Source organism: Myotis yumanensis, unplaced genomic scaffold (assembly GCF_028538775.1).
Source record: "Myotis yumanensis isolate MYYU_CA2020_CCGP unplaced genomic scaffold, mMyoYum1.0.hap1 SCAF_5, whole genome shotgun sequence".
In the NCBI taxonomy this organism is placed as follows: Eukaryota; Metazoa; Chordata; class Mammalia; order Chiroptera; family Vespertilionidae; genus Myotis; species Myotis yumanensis.
The window spans coordinates 85052849-85068699 of record NW_027223756.1 but is presented as its reverse complement, the minus strand read 5'-3'; the positions used below and the strand labels follow the sequence as shown (position 1 = coordinate 85068699).

Here is a 15851-nt window from a genome sequence, read left to right as displayed (position 1 = left end):
TGTCACTCCCATGGAGCACATGCACAGCAGTAATGAAGTGAAACAGTAAAAAAAAAAACAATTAAAAGAAAGATAACAATTCCTGACCTTTACTTGTGGTAAATAAATAATAAAAAACATAAAGCACATAAGTACATATATCGGAACTTTTTTTATATATAAACTAGAGGTACGGTACACAAAAATGTGTGCACTTGGGGGGTGGGGGGGAGTCCCTCAGCCCGGCCTGTGCCCTCTCACAATCTGGGACTCCTCAGGGGATGACCACCTGCTGGCTTAGGCCGGCTCCCCAGGGGATTGGGCCTAAGCTGGCAAGCAGACATCCCTCTGGCAGCCCGGCAGCCCTAGGAGGATGTCCACTTGCCAGTGGGGAGCAGACCTAAGCTGCAGTCGGACATCCTTAGCACTGCTGCGGAGGCAGGAGAGGCTCCCACCACCACTGCTATACTGGTAGCCATCAGCCTGGCTTGTGGCTGAGCAGAGCTCCCCCATGTGGGAGCGCACTGACCACCAGAGGACAGCACCTGCATTGAGCGTCTGCCCCCTAATGATCAGTGTGTGTCATAGTGACCACTCATTCCCAGTCTTTCTGCTGTTAGGGTCAGTTTGCATATTACCCTTTTACTATATAGGATAGAGGCCTGGTGTACAGGTGGGGGCTGGCTGGTTTGCCCCGAAGGGTGTCCCGGATCAGGGTGTGGGTCTTGCTGGGGTGCCTGGCCAGCCTGGATGAGGGGCTGATGGCTGTTTGAAGCTGGTCACACCCCTTTCAGGGTTGGGGTCCCCATTGGGGTGCCTCGTCAGCCTGGGTGAGGATTGAGGGCCTTTTTCAGGCTGGCCTGCTGACTGAAGCTCCCAGCCTCTCCTTTTCTTTTTTTTTTTTTTGTTATTCTGGAATTTATTTACCTTCTATAATTGAAACTCTGTTGCCTTCACTGGTGCCCCCAGCTCTGAGTGTGTGGCTGGCTGAAAGCAGGTATCTGGGGTTTGTTTAGCTTCTATAATTGAAACTTTGTTGCTTTTGGAGCTGTTGCTTTCAGAGCTCAGAGCCGGGCCAGGGCAGGAGGGGAACCTTAGCTTCCTCCATCACTGGAGCAAGCAAGCCTCCTGCTCACTTCAGCTGTGTGGCTGCCGGCTGCCATCTTTGTTGGCAGTTAATTTGCATATCTCGCTGATTAGCCAATGGGAAGCGTAGCGGAGGTACAGTTTATTACCCTTTTTGTCTTTTATTAGATAGGATAAATGGGAGATGGCGACATAACCACAAAACCACGTACGTCGAGTCCAACGTAACCCGAAGGCTGGCCTGTATGTAGTATCATTCTCTGTCTCTTGGTATAACTTTTGTTTTGAAGTATACCTTCTCAGATATAAATATTGTTTCCCCTGCTTTTATATTGCATGAAATATATTTTTCCATGTCTTCACTTTCATTCTGTGAGTCTTTTGTTCTATTTTGAGTCTCTTGTAGACAGTATATTTAGGCTTCATATTTTCTTAACCATTCAGCTACCCTATATTTTTTTATTGAAGCACATAATCTATTTACATTTAAGGTTACTATTTCTAGGTATTTATTCATTGCCACTTTTATTCTTTATGCCTGTTCTTCTCTCTCTCTTTCTTCATCTTCTTAGAGCAGTTCCTTTAACATTTCTTGCAATGCTGGTTTGTCTTAATAAACCGGAATCGAACCTGGGACCCTTCAGTCCCCAGGCCGACACTCTTTCCAGTGAGCCAAACCAGCTAGGGCAGTGGTCAGCAAACCATGATGCGTGAGCCACATGCAGCTCTTTGGCCCCTTGAGTGTGATTCTTCCACAAAATACCACATGCGAGCACGCACATACAGTGCGACTGAAACTTCGTGGCCCATGCGGAGAAGTCGGTTTTTGGCCCTGGCGAGTCTATTTTGAAGAAGTAGCATTAGAAGAAGTGGGGGTGTCGGTCGGTGGGGCGACTGGAGACTCGGCACAAGCGGGCCACAGGATATGCAGCGTGGGGGAGGCATGCGCGATTCCTGTATGAGTTGAGTGAGCCAGTCAGTCAGCAGTCTCATGTGCAGTGGTTAGTGCTAGTCACGTCTGCAAATCATGTGCGGGTGACAAAGTACCTACTCGAAGCATAAAGTTACCTGTATTTTTCCAACCAGCTGCAAATCCTACAGGTATTTTTGTCATCAATTTAAGACTTGTAATTCTTTTGTGTTGGTGGCTTTATTATTATAAAATGAAACATTTTTGTAGGTGCCCTGTTTGAGATGGCTACAAAAAAGAAGCAAAGAAAAACAGAAGATGAAAACCGTGAATTTAAAGTTGAATTTAAAGTTGAATGTACCTACCTATATAGTTTAAGTTTAAAAAATTTGGCTCTCAAAAGAAATTTCAATGGTTGTACTGTTGATATTAGGCTCTGTTGACTAATGAGTTTGCCGACGACCACTGGGCTAGAGCAATGTATACACAATTGAACAGCTGACAGCTCAGTTTTGAAAATGAAATGTATTTTATTGAACACTCCCTTTATAATTATTCAAAGTGTGTGTATACATTTTTTTGGGGGGGGGGGCCACCCTATATTTAGGAGTTCCCTCAGCAGTGCCAGGGAACTACAAACATGGCCCAGCTCAACACTGCCTCCCAACTCCCTGGGCTGGGCTGGGCTGGGCTGGGCTAGGCTGGGCTGGGCTGGGTGGGGGTCAGGGCTCAGGAGGATGCCAGCTGAAGCTGGGCAGGGTCTGACCAGGAGTATGTGGTCAAGTGGATTCTGAAAACCTGGCCTGGGGGGAACCCAGGTGTCCACCCTGCAGGAGGAGATAAAGGGTCCATTGTCCTGCCTGACCCTGCGTCTGGGGTCAGGGCTGGCCAGCAGCCTTCCATCCCCTTTCCTCACTCTCTGGGGCTTCCTGCTTAGGGACAGCTGTCTGGCCTCACAATAGCTGTGCTGCCCTCTGGAGGTTTCCTCTTATGCCCCCCTCCATCTGGAGACCCCAACTGACCCTCGCCTCACCTGGGGCTTGGAAGGGTGCTGAGTGTGGGCTGGTGGCACAGGAAGGGGCCAGGACATTGAGGTCCCCTCGTCTTCCACACAGCGGAGGGCATTGCAGAGAGGACAGTCATCCTAACAGCCACGGCTGGGGTTGGTCATCTGGGCAGTTGACCAGGAAGCTACAGTTTCACGCTCCTCAGGGAACCACTGTCCATTCCCTGCAGATCACTCCACTGGGGGAGGGATCGAACAAAGGGGGAGAGAGGCATCTGTGCAGTGAAGTCAGGTGAAGAGGGAAGGTGGTCGCCTGTCAGTCTAGCCTGGGGAACAATGGATTGGCTAGCAGGGGTGGGGACATCGGGCCCTCAAATTCATTTGGTCTGGCCCTGCCGAGGCATTAGGGGTGAGGAAATTAAATGTTTGACCAAATATTGCAGGCTAATTTTTAAGTTGATAATTTTGTATGGCCTGTGAATGATGTTATAAATATCCAAATGGCCCTTGGCAGGTAAAGGTTCTCACCCCTGGGCCAGGGGATGGAAACACACACAATGTGAGAAGGTTCAAATCCCCAGAGTCCTCTGTCTCTTCTTCTTGTGCTCCCTGTTGGTCTGTGACCTGCACTCACCCCTGTGTTCCAGTGCTTCCACCCATAGCATGGACCTTAAGCAGCCTCACGGCCCATGACTGGACTGGATTGGGTTTAAATAGGGAACAGACCTCAATTCTGGCCCTGCAGAAGACAAGCTTGGACTTCTTCCATGCCAGATGGACAGAGATGGAACCTTGGAGGGGAACCCGCTTAAGTTTTCATTCAATAAATCTTTCCGGGAAACCCCATCTCCCCCTGCGGCTTCAGCAAATCTTTTCCTTGCAGCACCCCATGAACTCTACTTCCACTGATAACAGTGGGATAGTATGAAATAAAAACTTTTAAACTAAAAACAAGTCTTGGAAGGAGGTCAAATCTTAGGCTTGTATCTTCCCTGACCAAGGCCAATCTTTACCTTCACTGAGCTTGTCTATTGTCTTTTTGCATCTACCTAACATAGCTTTGCAATGTCAGGGTAATTTCCTTTTTTCTAGACCCTCAGGGCACATCTCCCACCTGGACAAGAGACCACAGAACCCCTCACTGTTATTGTTACCATGTGAATTGTGAACGCTTACCTCTCCTGTACCCACATGCATAAAGGAGTCTGTGTCTGTTCCTTTTACTTTTTATCCAATCCCAGAGATCTCTGTGCCTGCCTCCCTGATCTACCACCAGTGGATTTCTTGTAACCCCCTTAGGCCTCTGCCTTTGATAGTGATGTAAGAAATAAGGTGCAACACTGCCCTTCTTGGGAGAATTTTCTCAATCTGTTGTGATTTTGCTTCGAGGCAGTTGCTGTCAGTTTGGCTCAAATAAACTCATAAAACTTCTCTACAGGTTTGAATGTTTCTTTGGTTGACAGAGGGGAACAGAGTGTGGGGACAGGAGCCAGGGCACCAACATGGGAGATGATGGGAGGGTGGGGGCAAAAGAGGAGAAGTGAGAGGATTTGGGGTGTAGTGAAGTCAGAGCCATCGGGCTTGCTGACTGGCCAGGTTATAGTGGTGGTGGGATGTTCCTCTTTGGGCCATCTCAATGCATTTCCCAGTATGTTACCCAGTTCTTCCTCACCCTGCTGTGTGAGGCCAGTGGCAGGCATTTTATTCCCAGTCATCAGACAGGAAGACTGAATTCCAGACAGCTTAGGGCTCAAGGCACATCCTAGGGCAATGATGCCGAACCTATGACACTCATGTCAGAGGTGACACATGAACTCATTTTTCTGGTTGATTTTTCTTTGTTAAATGGCATTTCAATATATAAAATAAATATCAAAAATATAAATCTTTGTTTTACTATGGTTGCAAATATCAAAAAATTTCTATATGTGACATGATACCAGAGTTAAGTTAGGGTTTTTCAAAATGCTGACTGGCTGAGCTCAAAAGATTCCCCATCACTGACTGTCCTAGGGGAGCTGAAGGCAAAGCAATAGATGATTCTGTGAACTCTGTGGAGATAACGCCCTGGGTCAGTGGCTCCTCCACCCCCACTCACACACTGTATAAGGGCCAGGAGGCCTCAGAAAGATGCCCAGCTGCCCAGGCTGGTGACAGGGAACCACGCTGCCCGGACCATGGGAGCTCCTCGCCTCAGCGCCTTTCACATCCTACAGGGTGAGAATCTGGGGGCCCCTATGGGAGGAGTAAGAGAAACCCTGGTAGCACCCCTTTGGTGCCTCCATTTTCCAGTCTCCCCACACCACCCCCACCCATGGAGAAATAGGAGGGACCGCTGGCAGCTCTGGGCCTGACATGGAGGAAGCCACATGGTTAGGCGGGAGCCATGGCACATGGGAGATCAGCTAGCAGTGCCCGGCTACCTTCATGCCTGGGCAGGAACCCCCGGGGTGCTCTAAGGGTCTGTTCCCCACCCCAAGAGGGATCTCCATGTTGCTTCCAGATCCACTTTTAAAGCTCTCCCTCAGAGGGGAAACTGAAGCAGATGGAAGAGAGGGGGCAAATGAGTGCTCTGAGCCCCTCAGGAAGTCACTCTTAACAGATAGCAGAGAGGGGGTTAGGGAGCAAAGGGGGACCCTTCCACAATGAGGTGACCCCCACACTTCTCTCATTGTGTGGCAGGGGAAGCCTGGAGAGCCCCCTCATTTGCTCCCCCAGACCCAGCTGGGCTAGGCTGTGCGCTGAAGGGCTTTACTGCCCTGGGTTGAACCAGAGCTCTGCTGTGACTTCCCCCTTGCCTCCCTTCCTGCCCCACCCAGGGTGGCTCTAACAGTTATCCTTATCGGTTATCGGTTATCGGGTTATCAGGGCAGCTCGTTGCCTGAGCAACCAGGCAACACAGAGAGTTAAAAAATGACATTTGGGGAGCCAATCAGAACTTCCCCAGGCCAAAGGGATAGGGCTTCCTGTGCTGGTCCAGGGTGCCAGGCGCGAGCTGTTTTCTATAGCTTTATGAAGGTGAGGTGTAATTGACATAGCATGTAATTTGCCTGTTGCATGGTTATAATTAGATGATTTTCAGTAAACTTGCCGAGTCCGTGTGGAGCACACCTGAAGGCGGCGATGTGTCAGGGGCCAAGTCACAGAGCCCCTGATCCTCACTTTCCACGTCTGTGAAATGGGGCAGAGCAAGGCTGGTCTCCACTTTACAGGCTTGTGTTAAGGGTTGAGTCCTGGTTCACAGTAAGAATTAAGTAACATTATTGTTGTTGTTGTTGTTGTTGTTGTTTTTAATGTTACTATTATTATTATTTCACTGGTAGGTCTGGGGGATGGGCTAGGGAGGGGGATCCTTAGCAGGAGGGGTAAGGAGAGAGCCACTGCCCCACCCCTGCCACAGGGGCCCAGGCAGGAATCTGACTGCTCAGGGCTCAGCTAGGGGAATGCAAACCAGATGGGACTGGGAGCAGCGACCAGCCACCCCTCTCCAGGCTCCTGTTTGGGTGGCTTCCTGGGCCCCAGGTGGAGGTCTGGCCCAGCAGCCTCTGTGGTGGGGCAGGAAAGCCCAGCTCAGCACAGAGAACCCCCTCCCTGCAGACTCCGGGGAACTTGACCCCTCACTTCCATCTTCCCCAGCCCCCTCTTCGCCAAAGCCTTTTCTGGGCTCTGAGCCTCAGTTTGTCCATCTGCAGAGAGGACATAAGCAGAGCCTCTGTCTCCTGGGGCAGTTGTGAACATGGACGATGCTACTGGGGCTTTGGGAGCTAGGGACGAATCGGCCCAGGACCCACCCTGCCAGGGAAGGTCATTCTGTGGTCTGTCCTACAAAGAGGAAGTGGGTTTCCACCAAAGGGAGAACTAACCAAACCCTGTGGCCAGAGAGGAGGAAGACAGGAGTTCTAGCCTGTTCACTGCATCTGCAAGGGCCTCGGGAGGGTGTGGGGGTCTTTGCCCTCTGCTGGCCTGAGGGGTATCAAGTTTGGACATTGGGACTGAGTGCTCTGGGGACCCTCTAGTCTGCAACCTTCACAGCTCCTCAAGCTGTGCTCACAATGACTGATCCCAAAATTCCCCCTGGGAGCCTCTCCATGAGGGACTGGGAGCCATGAGTTATCCCTTCATTTGGCCCAGGAAGTGACTCACACCTGCCCTGCCTCCCTGGCCCCCATCCCTCCACCCGCTGCCCCCATCCGGTCTCCCTGGATTATCTGGGTCTGGGCTGCCTCCCCAGCATCTCTAGATCTGCAGGGACTGGATGGATCCTCAAGCCCTCCCCACATCCCATCTGCTGCCCAGGCGCCCTCCCTCTCTCCCTTCTCCTTGTTTCTGTATCAGGATCTCAATCTCTCTATCTCTTCGCATCTCTTTGTCTCTCCCTGTCTCTCTGTCTAATCTCTGGCATCTGTGTCTCTCCCTTTCTAGGAGTTTTCCGTTTCTCTGTCCATCTCTCTGGATCAGGGGTCCTCAAACTTTTTAAACAGGGGGCCAGTTCACTGTCCCTCAGACCGTTGGAGGGCCGGACTATAGTTTAAAAAAAAAAAACTATGAACAAATTCCTATGCACACTGCACATATCTTATTTTGAAGTAAAAAAACAAAACATGAACAAATACAATATTTGTATTTGCATGTGGCCCGCAGGCGGTAGTTTGAGGACCCCTGCTCTAGATTACTGTCTTCTCAACTCTGCCTCTCTGTTTCTCTCTCCATTTCTCTGTGTCTTCTGTCTGCCTCTCATCTCTTCATTTTCTCTGCATCTCTGTCTCCGTGTCTGTCTCTCTGATGAACAGGTCCTCTTCTCTAGACCCCCTGCTGACTTAAGGAGAGCCCCCAGGACATGCCCTGGGATGGGGTGCCCTGAGCAGCAGGAAGAGCAGGATTGGGGGGCCCGTGCAGCACCACCCCTAACATGAGCCCCCAGCATCTTCCTGTGTGCAGGGAGCCAGGGTGTGAAATGTCACCACCGGGTCCCAAGCTGGTCATTGTGGTGGACAGATGTGGGTGCAGTGTGCTTGCACCTGTGTCCCTGAGGAAGGGTGTGGGCCGGAGCACCTTAGATTTGGGAGATCTGAGAGGACACCTGGCCCAACCCCTTCATTTTTACATAAAGAAATGACGGCAGTAAGCACTCTGACACACCAGGCAGTACTTGTCTGCTTAACTCTCACACTCTAGGAAATGGGCCCCCTCTTCATCCCCATTCTACAGAAGGGGAAACTGAGGAACTGAGGCACCTGACCAAGGTCTGGGAGTAGAACCAAGGCCAATTGGCTCCAGTATGTTTCCTGAACTGCTGCCCACAGGTCAGCAGAAGCCAAGACCCCTGCCAGGCTCAGGCCCCTCCCCATCCTTCAGTTCCTGAAAGACACCTTCAGGCGATGGGCGCAGACCCTCTGGCCATGGGCATTGGAGGCCAGGGAGGTGCCACCTGCCCACTCTCTCCTTGAGTAATGGACAGGGCCCGAGCCTGGGTGGGGTAAGCCGCCCCTTCCCTCAGATGTGTCACCCTCAGGACTCCCTTCCCCGTTCTGTGTCCCCCCTGACCCTCCATCTCTCTGTTCCAGCGCTGTGTGTCCTGCTGACTCTGTTGGAAGATGGACCCCAGAGCACCAGGGGTGAGTCTGCTGGGAGTAACTCAGTCCCCAGCCAGAGTCCCATCCCCACCTCACCTCTCAGCCCAGGCAGAGAAAGGCCTGTTGCAGGAGGAAGCTCAGGGTTGCCCTTCCCAACACCCCTCCCCAGCCTCTGGCTCAGCTCTCATCTTCTGACCATGGTCTCCGTCCCACAGCCTCTGCCTGTCCCCAGCAGTGCCCTCCAGACTCCTCATGTGTCAGTGGCACTGCCTGTCACTGTGATCCAGGATTCCTATCTCCATCTGGAAAGAATGAAGTCAACCAAGGGGAAACTTGTGAAGGTACAGAGGCTTGGAGTGATGAAGGGCTACATGGAGACAGGAGGGTAGTTGGTGGCCTCAGCCTTTGTTCTCAGACCGTCAAGAAGGACAGAGAAAAGAGAAAGAAAAAGATACGAAAATAGAAAATGAGAAGTAAATAAACATGGCTTCGTACAGAGGGAGGAGCTGGGTTTCCAGGACCATAGAACTGTGGTATCACTAATCAGCAAGCTGGACAAGACACCTTAATGAGCCAATTAGTTGGGAGTCCTCTTTATTGAGCCCAGGTTCAGAGCAGATTACCTCTGTCAAATTCTGAACACCCAAGAGAGGAAGCTTTCTCTTTTTATATTTTTTCAGGTTCTTGTGAAAGTTATTTTTGCAGACAGCTTGTAACCTTGAGTATATCTCATATCTAGCAAACACCTGTCATACCTATACAGACACCTGTAACCTTGAGTACATATCATATCTATACAGACACCTGTAATCCTGGGTACATATCTATATCATACCTGGTATCAGTATCAGCGTATCAGTCCCTTATGTTAGATTGCTAGCTTACAAGTTCAGACAATTAAGTTTATCTTTCCTATTATTCAAACTAAAGCAGTTATTTTTATAGAATAAGAGACCGTCTAAAAATAACATAGTTGACTTACAGAGCAAGGGACTATCTAAAAATAGCAGAAAATTTCAAACAGCAGTTTTTCCAAAGGAGGGATCATTACTATGCTCCAGAACCTATGCCTCAGTTTACCCTTCCAGGACTGGGGAGGGGGATGCAGAGTTTCCACCCACCCATCACTTCAGCACCTCCTCCTGTATCCAAATCCAGGTGACAGACAGAAAGCTGAGCAGAGCAGAGCTGATTTAGTGGGTTTAAGGAATGGCTTGCTCCAGCCACATCAGCGCTGCCTGAGAGTCTGAATATTTGCTAAAAGACACTGACTGAGCATCAGGCTCCATAGTAGGTATGGGACAAGGCTCTCTGCCCTGAGGGCACACATGGCTTTGGGAGGTGACCCTTTACCCCGTTTTATTCCAGACATTGACGAATGTGAACAACCCGTGAAAGTGACCTGTGGAATAGACGCACGCTGCCATAACACGAAGGGGAGCTACTACTGTACATGCAAGCCAGGATACAGGCCTGGTTCTGGGGCAACAAAGTTTAGTAATGCAAGTGAGAACACATGTCAAGGTAAGAATGTCCTGCATCTTCCATCTCCCCGTCTATGAGGTTTGGAGTCACCAGATCCATTCCTGCAGCATACACGGTGCCAGGCCCTGGGTATAGGTGCAGCCCCAGGTCTGAGCGGGACAAGTGTGCCTGTGCCTGTCCCACTAAAACAGAGAGGTGGGGTGGCCTTTGAGCCAGGACCCAGGTCCTGGTTTTGCACTTTGACAGCTGGGTATGCAACACCAGCCAGGACACTTATTCAGAAACTAGAGGCCTGGTGCACGAATTCGTGCACCAGTGGGGTCCCTTGGCCTGGCCTGTGGGATCGTGCCAAAACCAGCTCTCCAATATCCCTGACGGGTCTTGGATTGTGAGAGGGTGCAGGCCAGGCCAAGGGACCCCACCAGTGCACTATCAGGGTCGGGGAGGGACACGGGAGGTTGGCCAGCCAGGAAGGGAACATGGGAGGGCTCCAGGGCGTGTCCAGCCCATCTTGCTCAGCCCAATTGGCCGGACCACAAGAGCAAGCTAACCTACCAGTCCGAGTGTCTGCCCCCTGGTGGTCAGTGCACATCATTGCAAGAGGTTGAGGGGTCTTAGCATATCGTTAGCATATTATGCTTTGATTGGTTGAACAGCCGACTGGCCGACCAGACACTTAGCATATTAGGCTTTTATTATATAGAATCACTGGTAATGGTGAGATGAGATAATATTACTGTGATTGTGTGTATGTGTGTGTTTTAAAAGAGCACCTACCTTTTACAGATTTAAAAAAAAGTAACTATACTTTTTAAAAAATACATATATATTTTATTGATTTTTTACAGAGAGGAAGGGAAAGGGATATAGAGTTAGAAACATCGATGAGAGAGAAGCATTGATCAGCTGCTTCCTGTACACCCTCTACTGGGGATGTGCCCACAACCAAGATACATGCCCTTGACCGGAATTTTCAGTCCCCAGGCCAATGCTCTATCCAGTGAGCCAAACTGGCTAGGACAGTAGCTATACCTTTGTTAACTGTATGACGTTGGACATGTACTTTACCACTCTGTGCCTCAGTTTATCCATCTGTAAAAGGGAGTGACAATGGTGCTTACCTCCCAAAAATGCTGGGAAAGTAAATGTAATCATAGAGCACAACATGGTGGTTTTTAGACTATACTCATTCTTTCTCTTTACTTTTTATCTTTATTGCTGAAAGTATTACATAAGTCCTATTTTTTCATCATTAACCTCTTCCAGCCCACCACCGCCTTGCCCCCTCAGGTCCTCACCATCTCATGGTCTGTGTCCACGGGTTATTCATTGGTTGATCTCTTCCCACCCACCCTCCTCTGCCTTCCTTCTGAGGTTCAACAGACCGTTCCAGGCTTCTATGTCTCTGGGTCTATTTTTGTTCATCAGCTTTTTTACTTTTCTTTCTCTGACTGGCTTATTTCACTCAGCAAATACTCTCCAGGTCAATCCATGCTGTTGAAAATGGTAAGAATTCTTTTTTTCATACACCCATGTAGCATCCCATTGTGTAACTCAAGCATGTCAAACTCAAAGGCTAACAGAGGCCAACTAACTGAGGCGATGCAGCCCACGGGCCCCAAGTTTCACAAGCTTGGTGTAAATGTACCAAAGCTTTTATCCACTCATCTGCTGATGGGCACTTCGGCTGTTTTCAAATATTAATTATTGTAAATTGCACTGTTATGAACATAGGGGTGAATATATTCTTTCTGATGAGTGTTTTGATTTTTGTAGGATATTTTCCTAGAAGTGGGATCACTGGGTCAAATGGGAGTTCCATTTTTAATTTTTTGAGGACACTCCATACTGTTTTCTATAATGGCTGCAGCAGTCTGCATTCCCACGAGCAGTGTACTTTGGTTCCATTTTTTCCTCATCCTCACCAACTCTTGGCATTTGTTGATTTGTTGATAATAGCCATTCTGCCAGGTGTGAGGTGATATCTCATTGTCATTTTGATTAGCATCTCTCTGATGATTAGTGATTTTAAGCATTTTTTCTGTATGTCCACTTTGGAGAAGTGTCTATTTAGGCCCTTTGCCCAATTTAATTGAATTGTTTATCTTCCTTTAGTTAAGTTGTATGAGTTCTCTATATATTTTGGATATTAACACCTTATCGGATGTGTCATTGGCAAATGTGTTCTCCCATGCAGTGGGCTCTCTTGTTGTTTTTGTTGATGGTTTCTTTTGCTCTGCAGAAGCTTTGTATTTTGATATAGTCCCATTTGTTTATTTTCTTCTTAGTCTCCATTGTCCTAGAAGATGTATTGGCAAACATATTGCTACAAGAGATTTCTGAGATTTGGGCACCTATAGTTTCTTCTAGGATTTTTATAGTTTCACATCTTGCATTTAACTCTTTTATCCATTTTGAGTTTATTCTTGTGTATGGTGTAAGTTGGTGGTCTAGTTTCTTTCTTCTTTTTTTTTTTTTTTTTTGCAACTACCTGTCCAATTTTCCCAACACTATTTATTTATTTAAATATATTTTTATTGATTTCAGAGAGGAAGGAAGAGGTAGAGATAGAAACATCCATGATGTGAGAGAATCATAGATTGGCTGCCTCCTGCAAGTCCCCCACTGGGGATCGAGCCCACAACCCAGGCATGTGCCCTTGATCAGAATTGAACCTGGTACTTTTCAGTTTGCAGGCCAATGCTCTATCCACTGAGCCAAACTGGTTAGGGCCCAACACTATTTATGAAAGAGACATTCTTTCCTTCATTGTATTTTCTTGCCTCCTCTGTCAAATATTAATTGAGCATAATGGCTTGGGTTGACTTCTGGGTTCTCTGTTCCATTGATCTATATACCTGCTCTTGTGCCAGGACCAGGCTGTTTTGAGTATGGTGGCTTTGGAGTATAACCTGATATTTGGTCTTGTGATCTCTCCAACGTTGTTCTGCCTTCTCAAGATTGCTGCAGCTATTTGGGGTCTTTTTGGTTCCATATAAATTTGTGGAGTGTTTGTCCTAGGTCTGTGAAATATGCTGTTGGTATTTTTATAGGCATTGCATTGAATCTATAGATTGCCTTAAGTAGTATGGACATTTTAATGATGTTGATTCTACCAATCCATAAACATGGTAAATTCTTCCACTTGTTTATATCTTTCTCTAGCTCTTTTTTCAACATCCTGTACTTTTCTGAGTACAGTTCTTTTACCTACTTATTTAAGTTTATTTCTAAGTATCTTAATATTTTTGTTGCAGTGGTAAATGGGTTTGTTTTTTTAGTTTCTCTTTATCAGAGTTCATTATTAGTGTACAAAAATGCCATTGATTTGGGGGTGTTAATTTTGTATCCTGCTACATTTTAACTCATTTATTAAATCTAGTAGCTTTTTGGTGAAGGCTTTAGGGTTTTCTATGTACAGTATTATGTCATTTGTGAACAATCAGAGTTTTACTACCTCCTTTCCAATTTGCATGCCTTTTATTTCTTCTTGTTTGATCACTATGGTTAGGACTTCCAGTATTATGTTGAATAAGAGTGGTGAAAGCAGACATCCCTGTCTTGTTCCTATTCTTAGGGGAAATTCTTTTAGTTTTGGGCCCTTTAATATGATGTTGGCTGTAAGTTCATCATACATGCCTTTTATTATCCTGAGGTATGATCCCTCTATTCCCACATTGCTGAAAGTTTTTATCAAAAAAGGGTGTTGTATTTTGTCAAATGCTTTTCTGCATCAATTGATATGATCATGTGATTTTTGTTTTGCAATCTGCTTATGTGCTGCATCACATTTATATATTTGTGAATATTGTACCAGCCTTGCATTACTGGAATAAATCCCACTGGGTCATGGTGTATGATTTTTTTAATGTATTGCTGGATCTGAGTTGCAAAAATTTTGTTGAGGATTTTAGCCTCTATGTTCATCAGTAATATTAGCCTGTAATTCTCTTTGTAGTGTCTTTATCTGGTTTTGGTATTAGGATAATGTTAGCCTCATAAAAAGAGCTTAGAAATGTTCCTTCCTATTGGATTCTTTGGAATAGCTTGAGGAGGATAGGTGTTATTTCTGCTTTGAACATTGGGAAAACTCCCCTGTGAAACTGTTTAGACTAGCACTTTTGATTGCTGGAAGTTTTTATTGTTATTATTATTTCTCCTTTAATTTCAGCAGTAGTTATCAGCCTATTAAGGTTTTTTGATTATTCCTGATTGAGTTTTGGAAGGATGTATTTTCCTAGAAATACAGTGGGGCCTTGACTTAAGAGTTTAATTCATTCCGTGATGGGACTCATAACTCAAATTACTCTTATGTCAAATCAAAAAGTGAACGAGTGAGACACATGATGCTGGGCTGATGTTGTGGTGTTCACTGTGATGTTCACTGCGCCAACTAGCGGTGGGGTATCTGAAGCTGGCTCATAACCCGAATTTTAGCTCACAACTCAAAGCAAAAAATCTGCTGAGAGACGTCTCGAAAAACTCGTTAGTCGGGACGCTCGTAAGTCAAGGCCCCACTGTATGTCCATTTCTTCTAGGTTGTCCAGTTAGTTGAAATAAAGTCATTCATAGTGTTTTGTTTTGTTTTACAATCCTATGTATTTTTGTGGGATCAGTTGGTACTTCATCTCTTTCATTTCTGATTTTGGGTCCTCTCTCTTTGTTTCCTGGTGAGTCTGGCTAGAGGTTCATTAATCTTGTTTTTCCTTTCAAAGAGCCAGCTTTTGGTTTTATTGGTCTTTTGTATTGTTTTTTTGTTTGTTTGATTTACTCTATGTCATTTATTTCCTACTTTCTCCTTACTCTCAACTTTTCTTGTTGTTCTTTTTCTAATTCCTTAAGTTGTAGTGTTAGATAACTTATTATGAGCTTTTCTTCTCTTTGAGGTAGGCCTGTAGTGCTATGAACTTTCCTCTCAGTACTTCTCATACTGTCTTCCATAGTGGCTGCATCAGTCTGCATTCCCACCAGCTGTGCACAAGTGTTCCTTTTTCTCCACATCCTCTCCAGCATTTGTCGTTTGTTGATTTGTTGATGATAGCCATTCCGACAGGTGTGAGATGGTACCTCATTGTTATTTTGATTTGTATCTCTCGTATGATTAGTGACTTTGAGCATGTTTTCATATGTCTCTTGACTTTCTGAATGTCCTCTTTTGAAAGGTGTCTATTTAGATCCTTTGCCCATTTTTTGATTGGATTGTTTATCTTCCTTTTGTTAAGTTGTATGAGTTCCCTATAAATTTTGGAGATTAGGCCCTTATCAGATATGACATTGGCAAATATGTTTTCCCACGCGGTGGGTTTTCTTGTTTTGTTGATGGTTTCTTTTGCTGTACAAAAACTTTTTATTTTGATGTAGCCCCATTTGTTTATTTTCTCTTTAGTTTCCAATGCCCTAGGAGCTGTATCAGTGAAGAAATTGCTTCAGCACATGTCTGAGATTCTGTTGCCTTTGGATTCCTCTAGTATTTTTATGGTTTCCCGTCTTACATTTAAGTCCTTTATCCATTTTGAGTTTATTTTTGTGTATGGTGTAAGTTGGTGGTCTAGTTTCATTTTCTTGCATATATCTGTCCAATTTTCCCAACACCATTTATTGAAGAGACTGTCTTGACTCCATTGTATGTTCTTGCCTCCTTTGTCAAATATTAATTGAGCATATTGGTTAGGGCCGATTTCTGGGCTCTCTATTCTATTCCATTGATCTATATGTCTGTTCTTGTGCCAGTACCAGGCAGTTTTGAGAACAGTGGCTTTGTAATACAGCTTGATATCTGGTATTGAGATCCCACCTACTTTGTTCTTCTTTC

At 46.4% G+C, this 15851-nt stretch overlaps 1 protein-coding gene across 1 annotated transcript in view; it reads left to right on the top strand.

Annotated features, from left to right (window-relative positions):
• Positions 1 to 5158: 5158 nt before the first annotated feature.
• The window catches only part of LOC139011462 (adhesion G protein-coupled receptor E2-like), a 42188-nt gene continuing 31495 nt past the window's right edge, over positions 5159 to 15851 (top strand). The window contains exons 1-5 of the mRNA XM_070416996.1: positions 5159 to 5198; positions 8546 to 8596; positions 8770 to 8895; positions 9923 to 10072; positions 10118 to 10124. Coding sequence (XP_070273097.1) covers positions 5159 to 5198; positions 8546 to 8596; positions 8770 to 8895; positions 9923 to 10072; positions 10118 to 10124 — 374 coding nt within the window. The remainder of the gene's footprint in view (positions 5199 to 8545; positions 8597 to 8769; positions 8896 to 9922; positions 10073 to 10117; positions 10125 to 15851) is intronic.